This window comes from Tyto alba, unplaced genomic scaffold, assembly GCF_018691265.1.
Source record: "Tyto alba isolate M040663 unplaced genomic scaffold, T.alba_DEE_v4.0 Super-Scaffold_7, whole genome shotgun sequence".
Taxonomy (NCBI): domain Eukaryota; kingdom Metazoa; phylum Chordata; class Aves; order Strigiformes; family Tytonidae; genus Tyto; species Tyto alba.
In genome coordinates this window covers 39,427,801-39,455,047 of record NW_024881328.1, presented here as the reverse complement: position 1 = coordinate 39,455,047, position 27,247 = coordinate 39,427,801, and the positions used below count along the sequence as shown (strand labels likewise).

At 41.6% G+C, this 27,247-nt stretch overlaps 1 protein-coding gene across 8 annotated transcripts in view; it reads left to right on the top strand.

Annotated features, from left to right (window-relative positions):
* Window positions 1–27,247, top strand: part of IKZF2 (IKAROS family zinc finger 2) — a 121,021-nt gene that overhangs the window by 73,947 nt on the left and 19,827 nt on the right. For all 8 annotated transcript variants that reach the window (XM_042784219.1, XM_042784220.1, XM_042784218.1 and 5 more), the window contains one exon: window positions 22,513–22,650. In XM_042784219.1, the coding sequence (XP_042640153.1) occupies window positions 22,513–22,650 (138 nt within the window). The remainder of the gene's footprint in view (window positions 1–22,512; window positions 22,651–27,247) is intronic.

The following is a 27,247-nucleotide window of genomic DNA, read 5'->3' as shown; positions in this document are numbered from 1 at the left end:
AGCCTCCAAGGGTGTGCAAGTGTGGGATTAGGCTGAGAGAGAATTGCTTGAGAGTTGTCAGCTGTGAGGATTTGATCTGAAAGTCGGAAGGGAAAATGTCTGTGGAACTGTGAGGTGCAATTATCACACATCTGACCATAGCCGTAGTTTCAACTTGAAATTTAGTAAAAAAGAAAACATGATAAAAATATTCACAATTAAAATAAAAAAGCGAGTTGTGACATAAAATAGCCCACATTACAAAACATGAACATTGCGGTTGAACATTGTTTTCATAATATGAATATAGGTTTTGTTACCTAGATACAGCCATTGATAGAGATTGATTGTTCTTCCTGTGCGAAAAGCGCATGGCTGATGTTTCTGCTTTTTGCATGAGGATGAAATGTAAAGGTGTGCGATTTTCAGAAGGCACCTAAGCTTCTTGGGCATACAAGCTCCCCTGGAGTTCCTTCCCGAACTGACTTACCTGTGTTCAGCTGCACTCAATTTGTAGTTTTATGTTTTGTTTTCAGTGGAGAAAGTGTCACCCCTCTAAGCAATCAGCTACAACAGCTGTCAGCAGAGGGCCAGCAGGAACAGACAAGAGCTCCCACTGTACTCTCCAAGACAATTCTTAAAAGAGCACTCGCAGATGAAGAGTTAAAAACCTGAGATATTGCCCTAAAACCTGGCACCCACCTACATGAAGGTGAAATGCCAGTCTGAACGTGAGCATGGAAGTTAAGGTGTCTTTCCGTCCCTGTTACATAGGCAAGCTTGCTTGGTTTCCACATACATATGTGGAATCTGGTTCAAGGAGAAGATGGGTAGATGTTCCCTAGAGACTTTAAACAGTCGTATCAGTGTACTGTACAAGCACTTTCTGCTTTAATAAAACACACATCAAAGTAAGAAGACCTTGAAGGTATAGCAAATCTCGTAAACTTCATCGAAGCCCTTTTCCAACCTAAATGATTCTTTGATTTTATAAATGTTTACCTCTTCTGCTACTTCTGTTCAAAGAGGATATCAGATAAAATATAGAAAGAAGAGGTTAAAAACTATTTTGAAATATAAGAATTCAATCCAGTTTCAATCTGGTGCACTTACTGTCTAAATAGAGGTGAGTCTGAATATGTTTTTATATTTATAAGAAAGCTCTTTAGATCAGACCTTCAGCTGATATAGATTGGATTTACATCCCCTAAGCAAGGAAAGTACTGCTATTTTGCACCAGCTGAGAATCTGGCACATGATTTCATAAATGCAAAACCAATTTCTTACGTTGTATGTCCTTTTCCTCCTTAAATATGAAAGTGCTATTAATCAAAAAAACCCCCACTCTTTTCCTTCCCAAGAAGGTTTTAAACTACTCATTTTTTATGAAGGCAGAGTATTCAAGAAAGGAATTGAGGAATTTTTTTAATATCTTTTCTTTTTTTTTCTCCTTTCTAGTTTGATCTGTGAATTTGAAAGCACTTTGTTTGTGTCACCACTTAGTCAGCTACACCCTCTCACTACTGCCATTTAGTCAATTTTTCCTGTGCTTAGTGCAGGGTTTTCATGCAGTAAGACGGGAAAGGTGAAAAAATACGGAAATGTAATTGCAAGCAGAAATTAGCAGATGCATCTGAGAGAGATTTGAAATAGTTGAAACTACTATTAACCTTAAAAAAAAAAAAATGACAGCTTATTTTTTTTGCTTTGGATGGATTTTTTGTTCATGCCTTTTAATATTATTTCCTATTTATTTGAAAATGTTTCTAAGCATCACAATCCACATTGTGCCTCCCCTTCTTATGCACAATAATATCTTACTATATAAATGTTCCCAGGATGAGTGGTTAACAAAATATTACTTTGCATCTGTAATGCTGCTGCTGTTTAACCCTAAATAATTAAGGACTTATTTTGCAGTGATTTACTCCTGTGATTATTTACCTTTTACTGACATATGGAGTTCTGATGAACTTTATGTCTATATTTTCCTCCCACATGCAGCTTCTTTGATTTCAGAAGTATAATGATGCCTTCAGGACATCAGTAGGATAATGCCTGGGGAGAGATTCATGCACAGAATTACACCAAGAGTGGGCATGAGCCTCAAGGAACTTACAGGACTTTCAGATGTTGTTTTCAGAATTAACTGCATAGTTCCACAACACAAATAATACAGGAGAGGTGCCCAAGCAGGCTTCCAGGATGTGAGTGTGGAGGGCTGGAGCAAAAGTTGGTAGCCCCCTCCTGCAGGATGCACTTGACAAACCAGCAGGGATTGGCTTCACTTTGCCTACGTTTTGCTGTTTTTAAAGAGGAAAACATCCAGGCAAAGCCACTCTCCTGATGGCAGTCACAGAGTACCTGCTATCTCACCCTGAAACGTGCCCATCTTCTCTATCATCTCTAGAATTGCACAACGAGACAAAGGCAGATGCAAAACAGATGAGATGAATTCTACTGTAGGCAACTAATGAACAAAAACCAGAAGCTTTAAGGAAGACAGTTGATCTGACAGATCAGTCTGATGGTTAAAGCCACCTAGATGTTGACCTCCATGCTTGGAAAGATATGACATACAACCTGATGCTGTTTTACCCCGAAAAGCCAGGCATCCTCAAATGGGCACGTAAAATTAGCAGTTATGTTTTGACATTAATTTCTCTTGTGTCTAAAATGGAGCCAAGTCAGCCCTCCCCTCATAATGCTGTTGTCAACATAAATGCTTTGATAGTTCTTTAAAAAGTCAAGGCTGCAATGATGAGCAATCTGGAAGAGCCCATAGAAAACATTAGTGCATTGGTTTTCAGAGCAGGGCTTGGGTAGTAAGCCATAAATGAGGGATAGAATCACTGGTGAAGGGGAAAACAAAATACAGAATAGGTTTTGATTAAGCGATAACCATCCATCCATCCTTTGCATTAAGCAAGGATGCTCCTGTGGGCAAATTATGATGTGACTTTTGTGATTAAAAGACTGCCTTGTCGTGGATACACACAAACTGGTGACTTGAACCCTCCTCAGGCAACGTTAATTCTGGATTTTCCTAATTTTTCCTACTTATCTTGGCAACTTCAATCACGTTCCTTTACTGTGGGAGTATGTAAGTGTTATTCATATATGAAAGCAGTTTTATTGTTTATTTCTTCCTAAAAATCTAGTAGTCAGATCATTATTTTTTCCTGTCACAGAAGCTTTTTCTCACAATACATTTTAAAATTTGCTTCCAAGGTACTTCTTTCCTGTTTAGAAAATGCTTTTTTTCCCCTTTTCTGCTTTTAACAAATATTTGCTTTTTCCTCCCCCTCTTCTTCCTCCGTTGCTGCTGCACATTGTTTGTTACGGCCCAGCTCTTCAATAGCACTGAACTAATGGTATCATTTTATTTGCAAAAGAAAAGCAGTGAAGCATTTGTTTTGAAAAGAAAGGCTCAGGCTAAAACTCCCAAAAGCACAATCTTCGCAAACTATGTACAGTGTGCAAGATAAAAGGCATGTATAATTAAAAAGGTAAATGCCTTGTTCATGGAAAGGTGGTTTAGTAACTCTGTCTATGTTTCTTGGTTTGCAAGTCTATCTTTCTCATCTCTTCTTCTCCATAAAGACTTTCTTCTCAGCTCCTCCTGCTTGGTAGTGAGCCATTCGAGATGTCCTACATGCCTGCAATTGCATGGCTGTTGTCGGCAGAACTGACAAGTGATATCTGTGTGTGCGACTGTGCTCAGAGGCAGAAGGAACCTGGTTCCTAATTCTGACAATGTGCCTGACTCAATACATGTTTGGGAGAGTCGTCCCACCTGCAAGTGTCTCAGTCCAGCTGAAAAATTGGATGAACAAGCACAGTACTGAAAAACACAATGCTGTGCATGAAGTCCTGCCTGTCAAAAGCCAGTGAGAATTATTGAAACGGTGGCAAGGATGGTTATTAAGAATAACGAAGAGTCAATGTTTTAAACTGCTTGTTTGATCTTGAAGAGACTTTTACCACTACTAACATCTCCACTCTCAAAAGGCCCAGTATCTACCGTGTAACCGCGTCTTTGAGGTTGGGAACATCATAATTAGAAGAATCTTGGGACCTGAAATTTTCATTACACTCTGAGCTGGGCAAACACTTTGTGAATGGGGAAAAAAAAAAATGCGAACAAGTAGGATACTGTCAGTGAAAAATGAAGCAAGTATGTGAAGAGGTGAGGGGATATTTTGCATGCAAATCCCAGTTCTGCAAATAAGTTAGCAAATAGCATCTTCCCTCAGTTGTGATGAGCTGGTGGGCATTTATTCTGTTGATCTGATACTTAGAGCTCTATTTAATCAGGCAGAGATGCTCTTCCTCTCAGGTTTTCTTGTGCTGTTTCAGTTAAACTCAGTGGAATTAACCTCGTCACAAAATCATTTTGTGTTTTTCTTATCGGACTCCAGGTTCCGAACTGTTATTAGCATGTACAGAATACTGCAGCATCTCTGCTTGTTAATGCTTCCAGTACCTAGAGGCCTTCGCTTTGTGTTGTAGAGTGCCTAAAATCTCTGGTATTCTGCTTTCCATATTGTTTGTATGTGCATTTTTGGAAAGTAAGATCAAAATGTGTACAAGGGTAGGTGTTCGGTATGCCAGGTCTTTCATCCCCCAGGCATCCTTATTTAAACTTTAATCCTCTGTAGAGCCAACTTGGATCCCATGCTTTGCTAAAGCCCCATCTGAACCTGATCCTTGAAGTGGTGGGATCCTCTTCACCTCCAGAGCACTACTGTGATAAGTATTCGTATCAGCTATGTGGAAAGATCATCTTTTATGTGCTCAGAATTATCTCAGTATACAAGCTTGGTCATGCTAAGCCTTTTCTACAGAGCATAGTTATCACTGAGAAATCACCTTTGATTTAAAGATGCTGTAGGATCATGATCTTTCCAGAAAAAGTACATTTGGGCTTTGTTTTTTGGGGGAACTTCTGAGAAGATATGGTTCCACCCAAAGCAAGACCTGTTCACTTTTTGTTTGTTGGACTTTCAGAAGTCTCGAAATTCCATAAAGATTCCCTCTTATCTGTGGTAGTTATGGATCAATCTTTGACTGTTCAACTCAGGAGATCTGTTTCCGACAGATAAGACAGAGTAACAGGAGAAGTGGTCTTGGCGAACAAAGGTAGATGTGCTGTGTACCAGCCTCATGAATATCTCTCTCTCTTAGGACTGGGTATCAGCTTTTTTCCTCTTTTTTTTTTTTTTTTTTTTTTTTTCTTCCCTCCCCCTCTCTCCGGGGTGTGTGATTGAGATGACAGGGGAACAGACGCTGTGCAGTTCCCTGTTTCTCGTGCCCCAGCGTAAGCAGGAGGTGGCCTGTTCCTTTAGTGCTTGGGGGCTGCCTGTAAATTGGCTGAATAGAGAAAGACTCACCCACTCTGCCAGCAATGAGAGACACCAACACCATGGGAGTATCCTTGTTCTAAATATCAATTCACAGCAAGATTAGTAGGTGCTAAGATTTATCATGGTATCTGCGAGACAAGTCTTGTGCCTCCTGCTGTATCTTTCAGTGGAACGTGGACTTGCTATGTCTCTGCCACCTCCGGGTCTACCAGTAAGTCCTCCATTCTTCAGCAGAGAGAAGAGGGAGAGCAGATCTGGAGGGAGGTTGCATCGTCTCCTCCTTTCCCTGATCACCCAAGTTGCTTCTCCTTAATGAGACAGGGTGGCAGAATTGTGTTTGGTGTCAGGTTAAGTCTCTGGACCCTTGTCAAGGAAGAGTTTTGGGTTAAGGCAGGAGGTCCTGCACCACAAAATGGGGAAAGTTTCCCCAGGGAAGGTTTCAGTTCTGCAGTGCAACAGGGTGCTTACAAGGAGAGGATGGTGTGTCCTTTGCCCCTTTCTTCAGACCTCCTGAACCTGCTGTCACCTTAGCCAGAAAGTCAGATAGCACCGTAGCGCTTAGGGGTAACAAGGTCCTTGTTTAGACAGCGTCATCATGGTGTAAGATTCGTGTGGGATCATCGCTCATTAATTGTGACCAGTTCCTTTCTTCCTGATGGAATGCCTGTGCCAAGATGGAAGTGTGTGTTTGGGACGGGACTGCTGATGTCCAGTTTTCTGAGTGTTTCCTCTCTCCCCTCCACATTAGCAACTCGCATCCTGGCATCATCAGCTGGATTTTGTCCCTCTTTGTGTTGCCTCAGGCTATATACAACCAGAACAAAGCACCTGGGCCTGCCCTACTGGGCTGCTATTTGGAGAGAAAACAGACACTTCTCCACTGCTGGGTGATGTCAGTTCTTAGGCCAGCCATCGCGCTTCAGAGGAGCAAACGAGACAGCGACTTTCCTTTTCCTCTGCGCTTTGCTATATGTGGGATTTCACTAGCATCAAAAAAGGAGATGAATGTGATAAGACTTCCGCATATAGAGCAGCAGTCCTCCTAAACAGCGTGCCTAACCTGTTTTTTAAACATCCAGAGAGACTGTTTCTATTGCCTCCCTAGGGAGACAATTCCACTTCCCATCTGCTTTTTATAGATGTGACTCTCATCCTGATACTTAACCTAAACTATCGTTTCTTTTGCTGCAGATTATTGCTCTTCCTAACAGTATCTTCTGTGACTGTGAGTAATTCCTGTGCTCAGTTTACACTGTGATAGGCTGTAGTCATATGTCTGGCATTAATTCTGTTCTAGTCTGTCTTTATCTTCCAATCCTCTAATCTCTTTTTTTATTACTAATTTTGAATCTTTTGCTACTCTTAGTCACTCATTTATGAGGGACCTAAATTGTGAAGTCGTTTTACGCTTTTGAAACACGGGCCAGTACAGATGCAGACCACTTAACCTCATCTCTGCCTCAGTTGCTGTGAGTGAAATCAAAATAAAGAGCACTTCTTAACTTCGTCATAATGGTGAGAGGGCAACATGCACAAATTTGCAAGGTGCATGCATATTGCTGCAATGAAGGTCATGTAAGTACGTAGCAGAGTATCCCCGTGCTGCGGGTGCCCCTGCTGCATAGCTCTGCATATTATCTCCTTAGTTTTACTTAGCCTTTGTGCAATAGTGAAATGAGATAATTACAAAGTGGAAGGAATAATAACTTTGTATTGTTACCATAACCACTGAGGTATTATACACTGATACTGGCATGATTATCTTAGGCACAATAGTAAGGTGATTATTAATAATGCTAAAGGACTTACTACTTAGCCTGCAATTTTTGTGTCTTGTTTCTTTTATGAACCCTATCTATCTCATCAGCCCAAAGCCTGTGTGAAGTGGCTATGTGTTGTTGCCTCGTTGTTACCCATTTTTCAGTGATGGGAAAATGAAATCGAAGAAAACCCCATGAGACCCAATTTGCACATTCAGGTACTTAAGCACCAAGGTAGCTTCATGTGAATTACTTGTCTTTCTGCACCAAAACTACTACGGACAGACTGGCAGGTGGGGGCCTAGTAGCTTGGGTATTTAAAGATGTGTAGTTCTTTGCTCCTTTAAGTTCGAACTTTAGAAGCCTCTTTTGGCTTTGTTTTCCTTGTCATCAGGGACTGTTTCACAAATTCACTATTTTTATGCTCGAGTTGTCATATGTACATACAAAATCAGAATTTAAGGTGCAGCTGTAAACACAGGCATTGCATGTCCAGGCTCCAGACAGGCTTTGGGAGCTGGGTGTCTCATTGCGTTAGAATAAGCTTGAGGGACGTGATGCAGTGCATCAGGAGTCCTCCTGCTCCAGAGGAAGCCTTCTGAAGTAGCTGCAGTGGTTTTTGCAGAACAGGGATCCAAGAGGTGACTGAGAGCTTTCTCGTGCACTTGAGATGAGAAAATGGTTTTGACTTGATGAAGCCATATCTCAGCAAAACCAAGACCACTTCTTGCAGGTGCTCCGTTTGAGCAGCAAAATACCACAGCATCTCTAAGGAGGAAGATAGTATTTTTTTTTTTTCCCCCTGAGAAAATTACTTTCTAGGGCAAAAAGCTTTTGCATATTGTCTCTGAGGAAAGGAGATCCAGCATTTGGAGCTGGCTTTTGTCAGTTCTTGAAGGAGTTTGTGAAACCTTTCGGCTTGAGAAAGTTTGAACTTGGAATCAAACAGTGGTTCGAGACCATCTTTCACTGCTATCTGAGCTATTTTATTGGGCAGTGCGAAATGGAGAACGGCCACTGACATTTTTGGTAATATATGAGTGCTTTAGGGTGTGAGAGAGGTATTTTTGCCATCTGGAAAGGAAGCCAAGAGAAACTAAAAGGGAAAAAAAATAACCCAGTTAACACCAGGCCATTGCAGAGCTGCAGAAAGCTGCTACTGATATTTTCTCTCGAGCTCTCAGCAACCTGTAATTATGAATTGGCTTACAGCTAAGATATTGATGGATATCATTCAAGAAGGAAAATGAGATTGTCTAGATTTTTTTACAGTCAACCTGTACTGAACTCTGTGTGACTCTCCTCCTATTTATAACCCTGTGTGAAGTTCAAGGAAACTTGTCCTGGAGGTTTCCCGTGAGAGGGAACTGTGTTTTTACCTGACTAAAGCTCTCTGGATATATTCCCATTTTTTATTTGATCTAAGTGTGAACTTTCTCCACCCTCTGCCCCTCCTTCCTTTCTGGAGTGGTTAGAGAGGTTGATTACAGCCAGGATTACACAAGAGATGCCAGTTGCATACATGTTTTGCATAACTGTGCTGTGTTGATTTCAGACAGGGTGCCCCAAGTTCCCTCCGTGCCTTGCAACAGAGACACAAGATCTCTATCTTCATTCCTGAAGCTGGAGAAATGCTGTTGAGGCCCTGCCTATTGAAACTTTGACAAAGAGCACCTGGCTGGGACCCTTCCCCAACCACACAGTTATCTGTACACTGCAAAGCACTCGCTTTTGGAAAAGCCTCTACTTAAAGGTTGTTCGGGTGTTTTCTGTTAAATATGCCAGAGTCACTGTACCTCTGTGGGAAGCGCTGCAAGTGATCGGTGGGATGGTGCAATTCAGTAGGATTTTCAGTGTCAAGCAACAGAATTCCCTGGGATGTTGCTGCCCTGACATTCCTCCTGCCTGGAGAGCCAGCTACTCTGTTTTAGGGATGTGAGATTGTGCTCCCCAAGCACATGTCCTTTCACTCCCTTCCAGTGAGACCAGAGTGAATGCTCTCATGTGCTCTGAGATGGTTGAGGGCCCATGGTGAGGCTCTTGACCAGAAAACTAAGACAAGTTCATCCTAGTGCTGATTTTGGGGCCAGTTCACCATTGCTCTTATCTTCAAAAGCACTGAGGTCTGCTTGATTTTAGCAAGAATTAGGGGCTTTGACGATCTGGGCATTAACCTGTGTTTCAGTTCCTTTTGCTGGGAAATCAGTGCTTCTTTCCTCCTGCCTCTCCAGTTTGGAGTGGAAGCCTGGGACAGCACAGAGTCTCCCCCCAGCTGAACAGGACCAGGGCTGTTCTGAGCTGCCCGCGGCACCGTACTGTATCATGGGATAGAGCTGGTCTCACAGGTAGGCAGAGCCTAGACTATTTCAGGGCTTCAAGCTCTTCCTAGAAAATAAACCACATGCAAAGGATACACTGCTGAAAATCTGATGATGAAATTTTTATACAGAAGAGCGACATGGGCCATAGACTCTCTCTCACTTGGATACCCTTCATGTGCATGCATTTTGCTCGTCTCCTTGGAGACAGTGGCTTGTCTGAGAGCAGCTAGCCTTGGCTAAGAAAGGCCTGACATTTCTGGTTTGTGGGATCAAGCTGTGCTGCTGAATTTTCCAACAACCACAGAGACATGATTTGATACAAGCATAAGCAGTTCTGTACAAGGTTATCGTGTGAGCATCTTTCTCTAATACCTCTCTGGGGGCACCACTCAGGTCCCTGGTGTGAAAGACAGGTTCAAAGATCTTCGAGGAGAGCCTAGCAATCCCCATCCCTCGGATATCAGAAACATTTGAGAAATTTCTCCCTTCCCTTTCCTTCTTCCGAAGAGCTGAGTCAGCTGGACTGGCATGTCTGGAACTCTGTGGCACCACGAGCAGGCAGTCTGCCAGCTGCATTACACACCGCATCCAAAGGAACACGTCATTCCTCTCTCTCTCCCTCTCTCTCTCCCTTTTTTTTTTTTTTTTTTTTTCCCCTTTACAATCTCCACCCTCTCCCTTTTATTTTTCCTTGTTGATCCGTGGAGGTGAGTCAGAGAAACCTGCTCATCCACAACCTGTTCCTTCTTGCCAAATCCTGGAGCAGCACTCCCAGTTCTTGTTAAGTGTCAGGAATAGGTTATGAAAACAAAAACTGATACTGGCAGCGTACCGGGTATGGAGTGCATACTGTAAAGAAAAATTAAATGCATAGTGAATGTGCCACTTAGAATGTGTTCCTAATAGAGTGATGTCTTTTGTAGGAGGCACTTTATTTTGTGATTCATGTATAGTATTAGTTTTCTTCCTATAAAACACCAGGATAATGATTTAAGGGGTAAGTAAGAGCACATTTAGGGAGAAAAGCCATCTTAACTCCACTGGATTTTAAAACAACAGGAGAGTGGAAAATTTCCAGTAGGAAAATAGGTGGTTCATGAAAACTGTTTTTGAACAAAATGACAGCTTTTGATAGCAACTGTGGTTGTACTAATCTGTAGAAACTCAACTGATATTGGCACAGTGCCTCATAGTTTACACTGCTGATATGTTTCTAACCCTAGGAATTACAAAATCATTAATCTGGATCCCTCAGATCGTAGATGCTTACAGATGAGAGTGAAAGGTGATAAACTGGCCTTTTTATTTACCTTATGATATTTATTTCATGAGTGGGGAGGGTGTGAGAAAACATGCACACTAGCTTTTCTCTTTGGTCAACTGACTCCACAAGCTGGTAGCTGAAGGAAGACATAGTATTGTATCTGACTTGGGGTGAAACTCCAGGTGTTGATAATACTGTAGGATCAGGTGTATCTCAATATCCACAGCTACATTACCATCAAGCAGCAATGAAGGACTGATTTTTGTCATATTTCGTTGGAATGAAGCTGCTCAGCTTCAAGGAATAGATCATCCACCAGGAAAAGTGCTTTGTTTGACTTTTACGTGCCACAGTAAAATGTCCATGCCAGCTATATTGTGAAAAATATATCCTTTACGTTCATATCATTAGTCTTCTACAAGCAATGAGTTTGTCCCAAGGGCTAATGATGAGCCAGCTTCAGGAGACTGCAAGTACAGTTTTGGTTGAGATGCATGAGATTCCTGCCTCAATCAGCATGAAGTCTGGGATGAATTTGACCTGGCTGGGGTACAGGCACTGCAATAGGATTGCACCATTGGTGAGGAGAAGGGAAAGGGCCATTTTGTGTCAGGTAATATATAACTTCTACTGAGAGACAGCTGTTTCTTGGAGGGTTCAAGTCTAAGTCAAGAGGGCATCAAGGTTTACTGCCCAACCACCTTCTACAGAGGATGAATCCAGAATACAGGCAAAAAGGGGCTTGTCAAAGGCATTCAAGACATCAGTGTCACATATAGGAATGAACTCAGATGTCCTAAATCCCTGTCTGCTGACCCAGTTAAAAGACTACACACACCACACACACAGAGAAAGGAAGAAAATGAGAAGAGACTTTTTTTCTCCCAGCTATTGAGAAATTAGAAGTTTTGCACTCTTTCCCTCTTGATTCAGACTTCTCAGAGAAAACACCTCTTTTTAATAGCCTACTGGAACTTTCAGTATGAATTTTTGTTTGGGTGTTTTTCTGTCAGGAATGCAGCTAAGTACGTTCAGAGTTTCCTAAATTCTCTGGTTTTGCAGGAAACCTTTTAAGAGCATTTCTGGATGTTCAGAGAGCTGTTTTGTGTTCTCCAGATTTTCTGTCTTTACTTTCAATTGCTTTTTCCTTCCTTCCTTTTCTTTTTCTTTCTTTTAGTTTAATTTCACACCCATATTTAATTTCCTTTCATTTTGTCTATCTCCCTTTCAGTCACGATAACAGTTTTTGAATCTATCCAGGTCTTGTAGTGCAAAACTAATCGCACCAAAAAAGAAACATCCTAAAACCTTCAAATCTTTCCTCCCTCCCTTTCTCCCTCCCTCCCTTCTCATTCTCTCCACTGAGCGAATCTAAAAAATCCTGGGCTGTAGGAAGTGCTCTGGAACTGTCATTTATTTTTTGTGTTACAAAAAAAAAAAAATACAGCTAGGAAAGATATTGAGGCTAACAGGAATTGCTGAATTTTATTACCCAGAAAAAGATTAACGTAGCTTCAGTGTCAGACACAGACACTTTATGGAGGGGTTTGTGCTAGAACAGAAGCTGTCCAGTATCCCAGATTCATCTCTTGGAGAGTTAAAGGATCCCATCATTCTTTCAAAGATATCTTTACTGTTAATTTTTATCTGTGCTAAGAATTATTTTTGTAAAAAATCATCCTGGCTTCCCCCTGCCAAGTACTATGGATAACTTGGAGCAGTGAACACCACAAGTATTGGTGACAAGCGTGGCAGGGAAAGGAGGTGTCTGTCCAGCCCTCGTGGCAGCAGGTTCATTTGCCTTGATGAAACTGGAGGAAATGTGATGGGAGCTGGGCTAAGCATTTGGGAGCACTGAGCTGCCACAAAAAGTCTCTTCCTGGGGAAGTCTTTAGCATGAGGTTTTCCAAAGTGCACAGCACAGCGTGGCTCAGCACTGTCTGCTTGAGAAAAGTCCCACCCATATTTCAAGCTCATCTGTAACATTGGTGATAAATATATATATGTTGTCAGGCATTTTGGCAGAGAGCAACAGGAGCGGATAGGAAACCTGCATAGGTAAATGGAGTCAGTCAGCTCTTTTTCTGTTTGACCTCGTTTGACAGCTGTGCAAGAGATGGCAAAACCACATGCTTGAACAGCAGATCTTTACGAGGGTGACACAAAAGCATGGGCCACACTGGTTCTTGGGCAGTAAGGAAAGTACGAATAAAAATTTTCATGTCCCAAAGGAGCCCATTAGTTTCACAGTCTGACCTGTTTTTGGAAGCGAAGTTTCCTTCACTGCTGGTCTTGATCAAAATAAGTGAAAACTCCCAACTTCATTGGTTGGTAAAAGAACAGGAGCTGTCAATAGTATTCCTCCCATGTTGGTACTATCTTCATGAAAGCTTTCTATTAATTGTCTGTTTCCAAATCTTTGTTTCTGACAATGACAAGAAAAGGGAAAACTACCTTACGTAAAGGGAAACTGGAGCCCTTTGTTCCTATCTCCTAATATGAGACAAAAGATTAAAAGGTGTCAGGTACTAAAAGAAATGCCTTTTATTATGCGGGAACGTGTAGCTGGAATAGTGGAACTCCCTGCCACGGGATGAAAAGAAATGAGCTGGAGTTAAGGGCTTGTTCAGTGATTTTATGTAGGAGAAAACTATACTGAAAGTTAAATGTTATGTATTCTGTTGGTGTCCATTTATTCATATAGTATAAAATAACTGGTAACACTATGTTTGTCACTGTTTGCTTCAGATAACTCATAGGTTCTGTTGGCTTTATAAATCTAAAGGGTTTCTGCAAGATATGCAAAGGACAGCACTTGGAATAAATATAAACTGTAACCAGCTGATGTAAATTCACTTCAGGGTATTGTTTCCATTGATGCTACCTACAAATCCGGCCCAACATCTACACTTGTTTTACCCAAAGGGGGGGGGAAAAAAACCCAAAACAAACAAAAGCACTTCTCAAGGGAGTGTTTGTCCAGCAGCATTCCTGCTCTGCACCAAGGTACCCACACCCTGCGCTGCCTGGCTGAGCTGTTCCTCTCCACCTGCAGTCAGACCTCGGCTTGTGTAGACGTGTGGATCTCCAGTCACCTCCTTAAATTCCTGCTGAGCTGTGGCACTGACAGGGAGCACATGGGACAGGGCAGGGCAGAGGAGAACAACAGACCAACCTAAACTTGTTTTTTTCTTTCTTAATTTTTGCTACTCGCTGCATGCCAGGAGCAGGGTTAAAACGAATTGATGCCAACAAGTGTATTTTGGAAGGCTTGTCGTGTGAACCAATTAACGCTCCGTTTATCAAGGGCCAGTACAGCCAGTTAAGGTTTAACCTCAGTCTTAAGCCAGTTCCTACCCACATCCAGCTAGTATGGAGGCACTGCAGGGAGGAGGTCACTTCTTTCGTATTCCTAGCAGGGCTGCTCCCCCTTTAAAAGTAAGTTGTCAGAAACCTAGCTGCCTTTAAGCGATTTTGAAGCTAGCCAGGTGATAAAACACCCACTTATTTAGTTGACTTCCTGGTTTTTATTAGTTTATCTCGCCACCGGAGTGCTATTTAAACAGAGTCCCTTTTTAATAGTGTTTAACCGTTTCAGAATCCATGCAAAACCCCTGGGAACCCCACCAGTGCCAGGGGTGCCTGGAGGACTGGGGCATGGTGGTATGGGACAAGGACAGCGCGCCTGATTCAGTGGCCTCACAGCACAAGTGCAAAATATTTGCACTCGAAATTTTCAAATATACGTGGAGGTGAATCTGAAAGCTCCGTTGCCATTAATGCAAACTAAAAAAATGAGTGTCAGGTGCTTTTGCCAGCTTTGAAGTTCTTATATTGAAGGAAATAAAGGTAAGCCAAGAGAAGCATATGAGGGGAGCTTCTGTGTGGTGCAATGTATGTTTCTTGGGACATGGAATTGGAATAAAGTAACCGTGAATTTCATCTTTTCACATGTAAGTGTCCTTATATGTGTTTTTCTTGATTTAGTATGTGATGAATTTGTATGGTTTCACACAGACAGGTATAGTTTCCTTCATTTTTCACACATACATAGATGCAACATGCAAACCTACAAAGTGAACTGTTTGTCTTCCGTGCTGCAAAGGAAGAAAATGGGGTGTAAGATTCTCACCTTTCTGTTTCTGATCATTTAATGGGTGCTGCGAGACTGTGGCAGGAGCCCTTCAAGTATCTGGATGGTTGGGGAGAGTTCAGTAATTCTGTGGCTGTGCCAATGAAGCAGGAGTTTGTTTGTTTGTTTGTTAAACTTCTGGCACAAAAATGCCACCTACTTATTTATAACCCTTGTGGCAGATTGGAACACTGTTTTATCTGTAAAATCCTGCAGATCAGTTAATAAATAAACACAATCTGATGAATCAGATTAAATAACAGAGCCACCAGCAGCTGCAAGATAAATCATAATAAACTAGTAAAGTAATAAAAGGCTGCAGGCAGAACTGCCTTGAAGGTACAAATAAGGACCCCAACCCCTTAGCTGTTGTACATGAGCACTAACATTTACTGATTTACACCAGATTCCGGCCTGTGTTTTTAGAGAGAGTAGAGAACGTATAATGCTTGAAAGTTTCTCCTAACTAGTGTATTTACTTGTTTTCTGCGTGTGCATGTTTTTGTGGTCCGTTCTAGTGAAAATGTAGCATGGATGAAGTCCTCAGATTTTACGTATAATCTGATGTTTAATACTGCTTGCCGCAGAAGATCAAAGGAGGACTGAGCACTAGTACAGTATTTCACTGCTAGCCGCTTATTTTACAATACTGTAAACAACTGGCAGGTAGATGCAGGTGTCAAGCTGCTGTTTTGTGCCCTGGAGATATTTATAGGAAAAGCAGGCGTGTCTAGAAAACAAAGGGTGTGTAGGTGCAATGTTTTGCCATTGTTTTACAGCATGCTGATGTACCTCAAGTATCTAGTGGTGTTTCGCTGCTAGCTGCATAAGGCTACTGTAACAGTACGTGGTAGTTGTCAACAGAAATAAATTATCGTTGACTGCCGCTGTGCAAAAAGTAAGGACAAGCCATTTTTCATTTGCTGGGAGGCTCACAAAATATTGAATAGCCACATATATATCAATAGGCAATTGATAATAATCTTTACTAAGAGGCATTGGGCCATGAGGTCGTGAAGCGAGTCAAGTGCTCTATTTCAAGCTCCAAGTCAAGAAAGTACTAGTTGCTTATTGGCATGTATGTAGGCTTCACCTGCTGTAATGCTGGATTTTGTTTTTTGAACCTCTTGAGGTGTTCAGAAACCTTTTTAAGCACAGATCTAGCTGTATGGTTTCCTCTGCTGCATGATCTAGTGAACCTATCCTTTACCACATGGCTTCACAAACCTTAAGACTTGGCCTGAAACATGGTAATCTAAAAAGCGCTTGTAGAATGGAGACATCAGGAGTCCATGAGTCCAGAAATGTATCTGCATCCCATGAAACATACCCCAGGTATTGCTGCCACTGCTTGGACTGGCAAGCATTACCAGATGAAGGCAAAGTTTTCATAATGTGATTAAAGATTTGGTTCTTTCTCAAAATCAGACCACTTTCAGATGTCATAAGTTGGGCACTCAGAAGTGGAAGTACTTGACACTGCATGTCGCAATTCTGTGTGTTTGTGTGCACCAGCAGCCTGGAGCATTATTTTAGAGGTTACATGTTGTGACTTCTGCATGCAGGTTGTCTTGGACAGACTCAGGTTAGCTGTGCGACTTGCTGTTATTTCTGAACTCCACTATATACCGATTATTGTGCGTTTGTGTGTGTGTAATCTCCCAGGCAAAAAAAAAAAGCAACAAATCAAAGAGCCCCCATGAATTTCAATGAACACATTTACAGTCATTAAGCACAGCAGCGAGATACAGCATCAGAGTGGGAGGCAGTTTCCTTTGCAAAGCTACGTGCTGCTCAGAGCCAGCATGGGCTTAGGTCTGACTTTAATTTTTTTTGTGATTAATTTGTTCAGGGGTTTATTATTCATGTAAATATTTTTGTGTGCGAAGCTTTGAGCTAGGCAGCTCTAGAAAAGCCAAAGTGCACTGTTTAATTACAGTAGTGAACCGGAGGGACTGTGTGTCGCCTCTTTGCAGCCTCAGCCCTCCTGCCGAAACCTCAGTGCTGCCTTGGCCCTCCCTGGCTCTGACAATTGCTTCTTTGGCTCAAGGAAGCTGGAGGTGGGAAGGACTGCACCAGCTATTTTATCCACCTTTTGTGACTATTGCACGCACTTTTTTTTTGTCCTGTTTGGTGTTAAGTGTCAGCAAGTTCAGGGGCATTTTACATTTCCTTGGTGTGACCGTTTCACGGCCTGAAAGGACACCATGCCTGCAAATTGCTTCACATGCCACCTGGTTTTTTTCTAATTTGATTTTCTTATTCCTGCTTGATCCTCTACTTTGCGCCATCCCAAATATCTCCTCCTGTTCTTTAGTGTTCACTCCCATATCTAATAAAATCACAGTGCATTATTAAGTCCTTAATTTCTCAGTAGAGATATGGGCCATATTTTTTCTGTGTCTACCTACTTGCGCAAGCTCACCAAATGAGCCTCTGCATCTCGCAAAGTGCATGAATTCATTTACATGCTGCGAAGAAGGGAATTATTACCTTAATCATACGTATGAATAATTGAAGCACAGGAAATCAGAATAACTTGCCTGCAGTCACAAAATTTGTCGCGTAACTAAGAGTTGAACCCTATGCTCCCTAGTCCCAACCCAGCACCTTAATCATATTTCCTACCTCTGTGTTAGAACTGATCTTACTGTGATAAGTCCTGTTCAGGGCAAAGGACTGCTTTGTGGTAGGCCCTGTGTGACTGCAGAACAGCTCCCTTCTCCCAGGCAGCTTCCAGTTTTAGGGAAAAAAGAAGAAATAATGAATTAATACTGGTTATGATTGTGACAGACAATTCTGCAACCTCACTGATAGGTGAGAGTATAACCCCCTCCCCAGAATTGAACTTCTTCAATGCAGCTTCAGAAAGCTTCAATTGGAGAGTACAGGAGTTTCCTCCAGCTCTGGGGTGCTAGGGGCTAAGTAGGAGTTCAGATTTTACAGAAATAAGTTGGGCTCCTGCGCTGCTATCTGAGGGACTTCTTCAGACCTAAAGTAGCTATGTCAGGTGGCCACGTAGTTCAGAAATCTTGGCTGGCTTCCTTTCCAAGGTCCTGAGGGGGCAATAATAAAGAAGTAATAAAAGTGTGATGCAAAGCTCAGTGCAAAGTCTCTTAGTCCTTGGATTGGGCTGCCCTATGTCGCGCGGCTGTAGTAATGCCCTTTCCTGTATGAGCCGGTCACGTTAGCAGTTGAGCAGTCGGAGGGGCTGGGGACACGGGCAGGTGGATGGGAAGGAGTTGCGCTCTGCGCTGCTGCAGAGGAAAACGTGGTATCCAAAATAGGGAAATGTGGGAGTAGTTAATCCTGACTGCTGAAACCGGTGTGTGTTTTGTCATTGGTCTTAATGGAGACGGGATTTTAGCCCAGCAAAGCGTACCGTTGCTCTTAACCCGCTCTGTAAGCTGTTATATGCTTATGGCAAGGTATTACCTGGGATGCCTTGTTATTTCCCTTTGACTTACTTTATATTCTGCTATGCACTCCCATCTCTTTTGAGAACAAAATGCTGCGCAAATGCCTTACGGGCTCTTTCTCTTTCACTGACCTTTTTTTATGACTTTAAAGAAGTTTCCCTAGGCCCAAGTCTGCTTTCTGTCTTGAATATTGACCTTAGAGTTACACCATCTCATTGTCGCTGCACGCAGACTTCTCAGCTATCAAAGTTCACCCACAGGACTCAAAGTATTCCTAACTCAGAAACACCTTACCTTTTATGTCCTCCTCCTCTTCCCCCTCCTCCCTCCACACAAGCATTTTAATTTCACAAGGAAACTCTGTTTCTCTGTGAATTTCGACGAGTGGTTTACCTGTTTCATGGTAAAAAGTGTACTTCAAATTTAAATGTCTTTTTCACTGTGACTGTCATAATATTTTCCATTTGAGGCTTAGACTCCACTGTGGGTTTTCTGTGCCACATTGTCATCTGTACGAATCTGAGCTTAAATGCATGGAAATTCTGACATTTCAGTAAGAAATATAAAGTGTTCTTTTATGTTCTTCACGTTAGCTGTTTCATAGGTATGGCTGCTGGGTTTTGCCCAGTACCCTGGTCTTTCCCAGTTCAACAACAGATTGAAGATTTCTCAAGATTTTGGGCTGGTTTGCATTCACCGTATTGTGTCATTTCTATGAGAATGAGTGATGGTAATTTTTTATCTGATTGCTTACCCTGTATAGGTGATAAAGGAATAATTACCCCAAACCAGGGATTTCCAAACTGACTTTGCTTGGGTGCTGTTACCATTGGCAGCAGTGGTTACATACAGTGCCGAATGTGGTGTCCGTGTACCATGGTCTTCAGTGAGGATCTTCATACCAAGCAAGCTGAGCCAAACTTTGAGTGGCTTCACAGTGGAAATGGCTCCATGGTGGAAAGAGCTGCCTTTATTGGGTCTTGGCAAGCATTTTGGTAGGCTATAGCACTGTTGTGCTCTCTGCCTTCAAGTCAATGTCGTGCCTCGTAGTTCAAGTCACATGTTTTGGGGCCAAACGTTGACTATTAACGTTTACCTACTATACAGTATTTGACAGAGGCTGAAATCTCTCTTGGCAGTCATGTGGTTTCATGCAGTGGTTTATGTGGAACAAAGTCTGCTGTTGAGGAGATCACCAGAATTGAATTCGCTAACACATTTTTTACAGCTTTCTATTGGGTAATATGAAATATGGAAAAATGTACGCGCACTGGCAACGTTCACGTCCACAAATACGAGGGGAAATTTGCAGCTATTTCAATGACTTGACATTTGTCACAACAACAAGGTTTCTCAGATCCAGACCGTATTTGCGGCCTCAGCTAGCTGCACCTCTTAGCAAATGCATTGTGAGAATTGCTGGTGACACAGACTGCTGCTATCAGAACTGATTCCATTGTGGTCTGATCTGATCAATTGTGTTGCAACCCAAGTCAGAGTCACTTTGTGTGATTTTTTTTTTTTTTTTTTCTCTTCAATAGTATATATCAGATTTTTGACATGTGGGGCTATGATGTGATTGCATCCGTAGAGCAGGGGGGACAGAATTTGGAAATGAACCCGAGGGGGCTTATATTTAATCCTACTCAACTGGAGCTCACAAACTGCGTTCTTCACAGTTGTATCAGAGCAGCTTCCAGTCGTGTATTAGGCAACATAACTAACATTTGTCATGTGTTGTTTATTCTCTAATCTTCTCCCCAGAGGAAGGAACCTGTGTGCTGGAGTATTTCTTTCCTTGGGGAGTTATGTTCCTCAAATCCCATATTTTCTGTAGAAATTGTGCCTTTATCATTGGCTTTTATCATCTCTATGAACCTTGAAATTTGATGGAATTTGGGTAGCTGACTATCGTAGATATCATTGGAAACGCTCGGCCTTATGTTTCTGAAATCGTTGCATTGCAGGGAGCAGCCATTTGAAGAAGTGTAATACAAACTTTTTTTTTATTGTTGATTTTTTTTATATATTGTCAGCGTGGAGCAGAATATGTTTCTCTATGCTAAATGATAATATATTTAATTAGTTGTATCTGCCTCTTGAAATCTGAAAACAATCATCCCTTTCCCTTGTGTCTTACAGTTTAACTAAGTTGCTTGATAACCTGGTATAACCTAACCAGGTGGGCTAATTCAGCTGTGCTTCGGCTCAGTTAACTTAATCCCTTCAGTTGTATTGGATTTTTTTGATCCATTTAGCTGGACTCGTTTTTTTGACTGACTTAGCTTCTAATAAAGGTGTCAGAGTGGCAGACATTGATGCCGTCTAGATGCATGATGAAGCATTGTAGTGGTGATGATAAAAGTCTTTCCATCCTAGGGAGCCACCAGTGTGTTTTCCTAAAGGTGCTTCTAGAATGAGATGGCTGGTTTATGGTTAAGAGCTGAGGCTTGATCCGGGTCGTTCACATCAAGGGCAATTACTCTGGGAATGATAATGAGCCTCACACTTGGCCTCCACTGAGATTTCCAGTACCAGCGCCAGCTACGGCAACAGTGTAAGCTAGTGAGGAAAATAAAATAAAGACTACAACAACTGTTTGGTCTAAGACACACTACTTTACTGAGGATAAGCCTTATCTCTAAGTAAAGAGAAGTAAATCTAGTCTGGATGCTTTTTAAAAGCAGCTTTTTTCCCCCGCTGGCAAACTTGCTTGTGTCACTGAACTGCACACAGAAACAAACTTTTTGAGAAAAACAGAAACTTTCTGCAAGTGTGTTCATTTCATCGAATCCCTTTTTTCTGAGACGAAAACCTCTGAAACTTTTTGACCAGTTCTGATAGTGGAGACTTGGGCATTTTCATCTTCCATCATATGGGTGATGTGGGGCACACACTGTGGGATGTGCTAGTCCTGCAGAACCCCAGAGAATTTCCCTGACTCTGGGTCTTTGATGTTTAGGGCTTCAGCCCCAACGCAAGGAGCCCTCTGCCCGGCTTCTTGTTGGCCACGGGTGTCCTCCCCGCAGTTTCCCCTGCACTTTCCCATCCCAGTGGTGACAGTGCATTTTGGCTGCAATTAGTACAGCTTGGATTTCATTAAGTAAATGACCATGAAAAGCTGTCAGTATTGGGACAAACCCAATAGAAACATGTATATTATCCAACAGAGGACGTTCTCAATTTTTTTGGCTGGAAACTAAAATTCTTACCTAACATTTTCGAGATTCTGGAAGAAGTTTGACCATCCTCATCCTTCAGCCAGCTCTAAAAATTGCAGCCAATGGAGTTTTACTAGACTTGCAGTACTGACTTAATAGCTCTTTAGTTATTAGAGAATAAATGTTCATGTTCTACAAGTTTATATTAAAAGCCTTTATTAGCACAGCTTGGCAAAATACACTTCTGGCTAGCTTTCTGGCCTTGGGTTAGGCCATTCTTGTGGTTTCTTAATGACATGCTATGAAAAGGATATACTTTATGAGAATCTGGTGCCAGGTTTTGCATGTATTAAGAGGCATTTGCCGTTTGTTCATAATGCTGCCGAGTAAAACAAAAACATTTTAAAATTGGAGTTATATCTTGCATTTTTTCTGGCTTGATTTTTATTCTAGATGGCCTTTTATATATATGTATACCCGTATTTATATTATATATATTTTAATATTGTCTGGTCTCTGTGAATTACTGGTGGCAACTGAGTTCTGGCATGTAACAGTGTTGTTACCAAAGTTACTTTCTGTTGCCTTTTATTTTCCAACCTTCCCTTCATAATTTTGGCAACATTTTCTCAATGAAAGAACAACTCCTCTGGGCCACGTAATGGGTTTCCCCACAGTTGGGAGCAGAATTAGGCCACTGGGGCAGCTCGTTTTTGTGAAGGCAACCGTTCGTGCCATGGGCAAAATGTCTCAGAAGTTTCTTTCCCACAAGACACGGTGACACACAGGCAATGCTGAGGTGTGATTCAGCTGTTTGGTTTGTTTTCCCCTCTTGTCGTCTGTTTATTTGCTTTGCGACCAACAAGTCCGCCTCTTTTTCCTTCTGCTGATACGGCGCGTTAGTGTGAAAAACGCATGGGGTGAAGTACCCGGTGGGTGGGAGGACGTGTGTGCGGTGGGAAAATGGGGCTGGGAAAAAGGTCTGGGACTCGAGTAACCTTTCTTGGGTGTCTTTCCATCGCAAGAGCTGTTTGTTGCAACGGTGTGATTTTTTTGATAGCAAAAGTGGGTTGAAGTGGATTTGACCTGATGCTCTTGTTCTTTCCGCAGTGGGGAAGCCTCACAAGTGCAACTACTGCGGCCGGAGCTACAAGCAGCGCAGTTCGCTGGAGGAGCACAAGGAACGCTGCCACAACTATCTGCAGAACGTCAGTATGGAGGCTGCCGGGCAGGTCATGAGTCACCATGGTGGGTGGAAACTACCTCTTGAGGTCTCTCGGACTTGGAGCATCTCTTGGGGTTTTTTTTTCCATCTGTTTTTCTTCCTTCTTTTCAGCTTTGCATCACTTCCGTCTTACAGATTGCTTATACTCAGATAGGCAGAAAGAGAAAAGATGGGTGAAGTCTTCACTCTGTCCAATTTAATAGCACTGGTTTTGCTGGATTTATTTTTTTTTTTTTAAAGTCAGTATTTCGCCTTCTAGTATGTATAAATATACAGTCATGAAAATAAAGCAAAGCCACCTGTGCGAAGTAACCCTAAAAATGAACTCAGCCATGTCTAAAATGTATGATTCCCCTCCCCTTCCTTTCTGATAGTGGCTGGTTATTATAAGAGATAAGGATGATGGAGGTATTCAGGAGTCATTTTTTCTACTCCCTGTAATATTATCTTATATCCAAAAAAAAGGGAGGGATATATATATAAAAATTTCCAGAGCAGAATGGAACTCAACAGTGTTGATGAAAGTAATTATAACCAAAGAAAAAAATGTTTATATGCATTTACATGTGTTAGTATTAATATGTTAATTAACACTGCATGTGTTAATATACATAAAAACTGAAGATTGCCAAAAAGATTGTTGAAAGCAAGAAATGTCAAACTCTGTAAATTTGTTTTCAAAAATTTCCATAGCTATTAGTATGGGTAGTGAGCATAATGTCTCAGACTTCAGGGCTGTAGGCTTATCTGTAGCACTGAATGCTGAAAGGTAGCTGTCCAAAAACTGGTACAATTTTACTCAAAATTAGTGTTTCAGAAACTTTTCTAAAACAGAGCATCTTTTAACTTTCAAAAGTTGTCTTCAGATGTTTGGTACTTTAAATATGTAAAACTTTTTATTAATCAGAAAATACAAAAATTAGATGCTTTCCATTTTGGTTAAAAATTACCATGTATCTGAGAATACCAAAAAGTTAGATTGTAGGTAAATGAAAAGGCAAAAGAACATTTCCTCTTTTCTTTTTTGTCATTTTGCTTTTCATTGTTGAGTGGAGTCATATGGCTTCATTTGGAAATTAATTGCGTAAAAGTTCTGAAAGGTCATTTCTAAAAAACCTGAAGATACAACCTGAAATAAAATCTATTCAGCGTTTCTAATATGGGTTATTTTTTGGTGGAAAAAAAATAACCAAAAAAATTTTAAAGGGTACTTTTTCATGAACAATTTAATCCTATAAAGATGTTCTAAACGTATTTAATACGTATTGCCAAAACGTTCATACAGCTCTATTAAGTAATTGCTATATTTTTAGACACCCTGGAGACTAAAAACAACATTTAAAATGAAATTAATAACTTCAAAGACATTAAAGTTAGTGATTATCTGCTTTAGACCTGACTTTATGCTTGTAAAAGTCAGTGGAAAAACTGATTTCAGGGCTTTGCCGTTTGCAGGTACCTGTTGTGTGCTTGGTCCGTTAGATGGAGCGCTTGGTTGATAGTAGGATTTTAACCACTGACTCCATTCCTAACAAAATACACTCTACAAGGGTGTGCCTGTTGTATTAACCATCTGGATGATGATTTCAGTCAGCCTTTCCTTAGGGAAATAACAGTAGACTTACATAATTATGACAGCCAGGCTATTTCAGAGGTCATATTGTGGAGGACCTTTCCAAATTCTACTCAACTTCTGGGTTTATTATTCAGTTATTTATTAAAATCGGGTTTAGTCTTGTTGATAATGTACTTCTAAAGCTTTTTCTAAGCTGCTTAATGCTATGACAAGAAGAGTAACTCCTTAACCTTGTCTACCAAGAGAAGCTGGAATGGTTGACCTTGCATTGATTTTCCTACCAACTGAAGTTAAACCAGTGCAAACCCCATGTGGACGGTTCTTTTATTTACAGCCTGACTGACTTTGCTTGGGCTTAAAATAGAAATGTTCACACAGCCACTTCACTTTTCTCAACAAAATTAGCTTAAAACAGCACTTTGAATTCAACTAGTGCCTTTTTCTCCTCTGGGCAAGTATGTCTAAATCTCCCCTGGTGAATGTTTAAGGGGATGTTTGATCCACTGTCTTCGTTTAGCTGTTTAGTGAGTGCACAGCGAGGACAGGCAGCGACAGGGAGCTCCAAATTCAGCTGGGACCAGTAATAAATCTCACCTCGCGTTCCAGCACAGCTCCCACCCATGAAGCTCAGCACGGGAGTGACGGTCATGAGCAGCAGCCTGTAGAGGTCTGCAGCAAAGTCCTTTCTCCTGGGACTATAAAGACACCAGGGAAGAGTATGCAAATGATTACTCAGCTCAAAGTTAGGTCTTAGTCTAACCCTGAAAAATGTATTAATTTCCTTCTCTTCCATGTCACATATGGAATGGATATTCCTGAGGATGAGTGGGTGTACGCTTCAGAGATTTTGATCATTGCTTTATTTTGCATCACATTGGGGTTAAGCTTTCCCAACTCTCTTTCCAAATACTTTTTAAGTGTTTTGTCCTTGCTGAGTGTTTTGAAGCCTCTGAATGCATTTTGGTATGGCTCTTGGTCACAGCTTCACCACGGTGCACAGAATAGATAGGAATGGGGATTTTCTTATCCCAACCAGCATCCTGCTTTAAGGACACAGGTGGCTATGCTTGGTCTCCACCAATATGGCCAACATCTAACATCTGTCTAAATTATTTCTGCAGAAATGAATTGTTCCAGAAAACTGGAGGCAGCTCCTAGAGAGTTTGGAATATTTTCAAGCACTGTTCTCAAGTTGATCAATTTATAGGCATGCTACAGACATCTACTTGGGTGCTTTCGCAGCGGCCTGCTGAGGCCTTTAATTTCAATTATCTTTGTCTTGCAGATGGCTAGATCACCTGACTTAAAGCCACATGGGGAAGAGAGAGGAGGGGAAAGAGGGCTACTTTCAGTGTGTGGGTAGGAATGTGCAAGTCTCCTGGTCCCTCTGCATCATCTTGCAGAGTGCCGGTTGCTTGCTGAGCTGCCCCTCCTTGTGGCTAGCTCCTGTTGCCTGCTCAGCACCACGGCTGCTGCAAGAGACCTCCCATGACTTTGTTGTTGACAGTTTTCTGCTAAACAGTGCTGGCCCCGAAGGTAGAAATTAGTCTGCGGTCTCCTAGTTAGCGGTGTGTTGGGTGTGACAGAAGTGACAGTCTCTGAATGCCAAGAACGTGACCTTTGTGGGAACAAACAGGGAGAAATATTGAAGGCTGGCTATGGTTTACACCTGGTTATATGTTGTTCTCCATCTCCACAAAGCAAAAAGTCCAGGGAATTTCTTAAAGTGGGGTGCGGAAGGATACTCTTTAGGAGAAGGAGAAAGAAGCCTAGCCCTAGGCTGTGCAAGGCTCAAAGGCCAGCTCCACAGAAAACACACAATGGCCTTGTGTCCTTCCCCCTTACAGAGTTGCTTAAAACATCGTTAAAACACTGGTCCCACTGGACACTTCAGACAGGGCCCATGGGAATATTTCCTGTCATTTCTCTGCGTGCACACACTTTTTTTAAATAGCAGTATTGTGAGCTTCAGAAAGGAAATTGAAGTTGATGGAGTAATACTAATTTATACCCGCTGAGACTTAGCCCAGTGTCTGTTGTCTGCACACAAAAGTATTTATCAGCAAAACGCACACTGGAACAGCATAAACTTTTCTAGTAGTATGTATGTGTGGTTTCTTACAAATTAAGAATCAGAAACGAAAAGTTAGTCACTTTGGGCACTATGATTGAAAGACCAATGTCTTCAGGAAAATAAAGTCTTTGTTCTGAAGACAATCCATGTTTGTGTATTGAGGGTTTGGGCTTAGAAACAACATTGGGTGTTAACTGCAATTGAGGACATTAACAGTGTCAGAAGTGGTGAATGTTTGCATGGGCAGTCCACGAGCACGCCTTGGTAGCTGATTAAGCACATCCCTGAAGAGAAACGTACTAAAATTTGAACTTTTAGAATTAAAAAGCCTTCCTGAGCTCCTGACCACAGGTTCACAGCCTAAAATGAGTTGCTGTATCAAAGCTAGTTATAACATGTCAACTGTTCTTGGGTAGCTCCCACTACCAAGGGAATGAAGTACAATGAAATACAACAAAAAAGGAATTGCATTTACCGCAGAGTAGATGTGTACACATGAGCTTCTACCACAGAGCAGCTGATTTGTGATAACTGTTGGTTGTGTGTGATCAGTTTGCTTTTCCCCTTTTTAATTTTTTTATTTTTCCTCAAAATGGAAATATTATGCAGCCTGGGCTGTTTGCCCTTTATTTGTATATTTTTACATTGAAATGAAAATTAATGTATCTAAAATTGACAATGTGATTTTTAGCTTAACTCTTTGGGTTTCTAAAATGTGACATCTCACCTGTTTGGTCGGGTTTTGCATGCAATTTAAATGGTTTCAGAAACTAGACTACTTCCATCTCTCCCTTCTCCCAGGAAATCTACATGACAAAACACATTTCCAGTAACTTATTCCCCTCGCAACACAAACATTGGCATGATTCCGTGATTCTGTTGCAAAAGAGCCGTGCTCTGGATTATAGAGTTGAGTTCTGAGGTGGGAAAAAGAGCTTGCAGCATGAAAGATAGAAAAGAAAATGCTTTT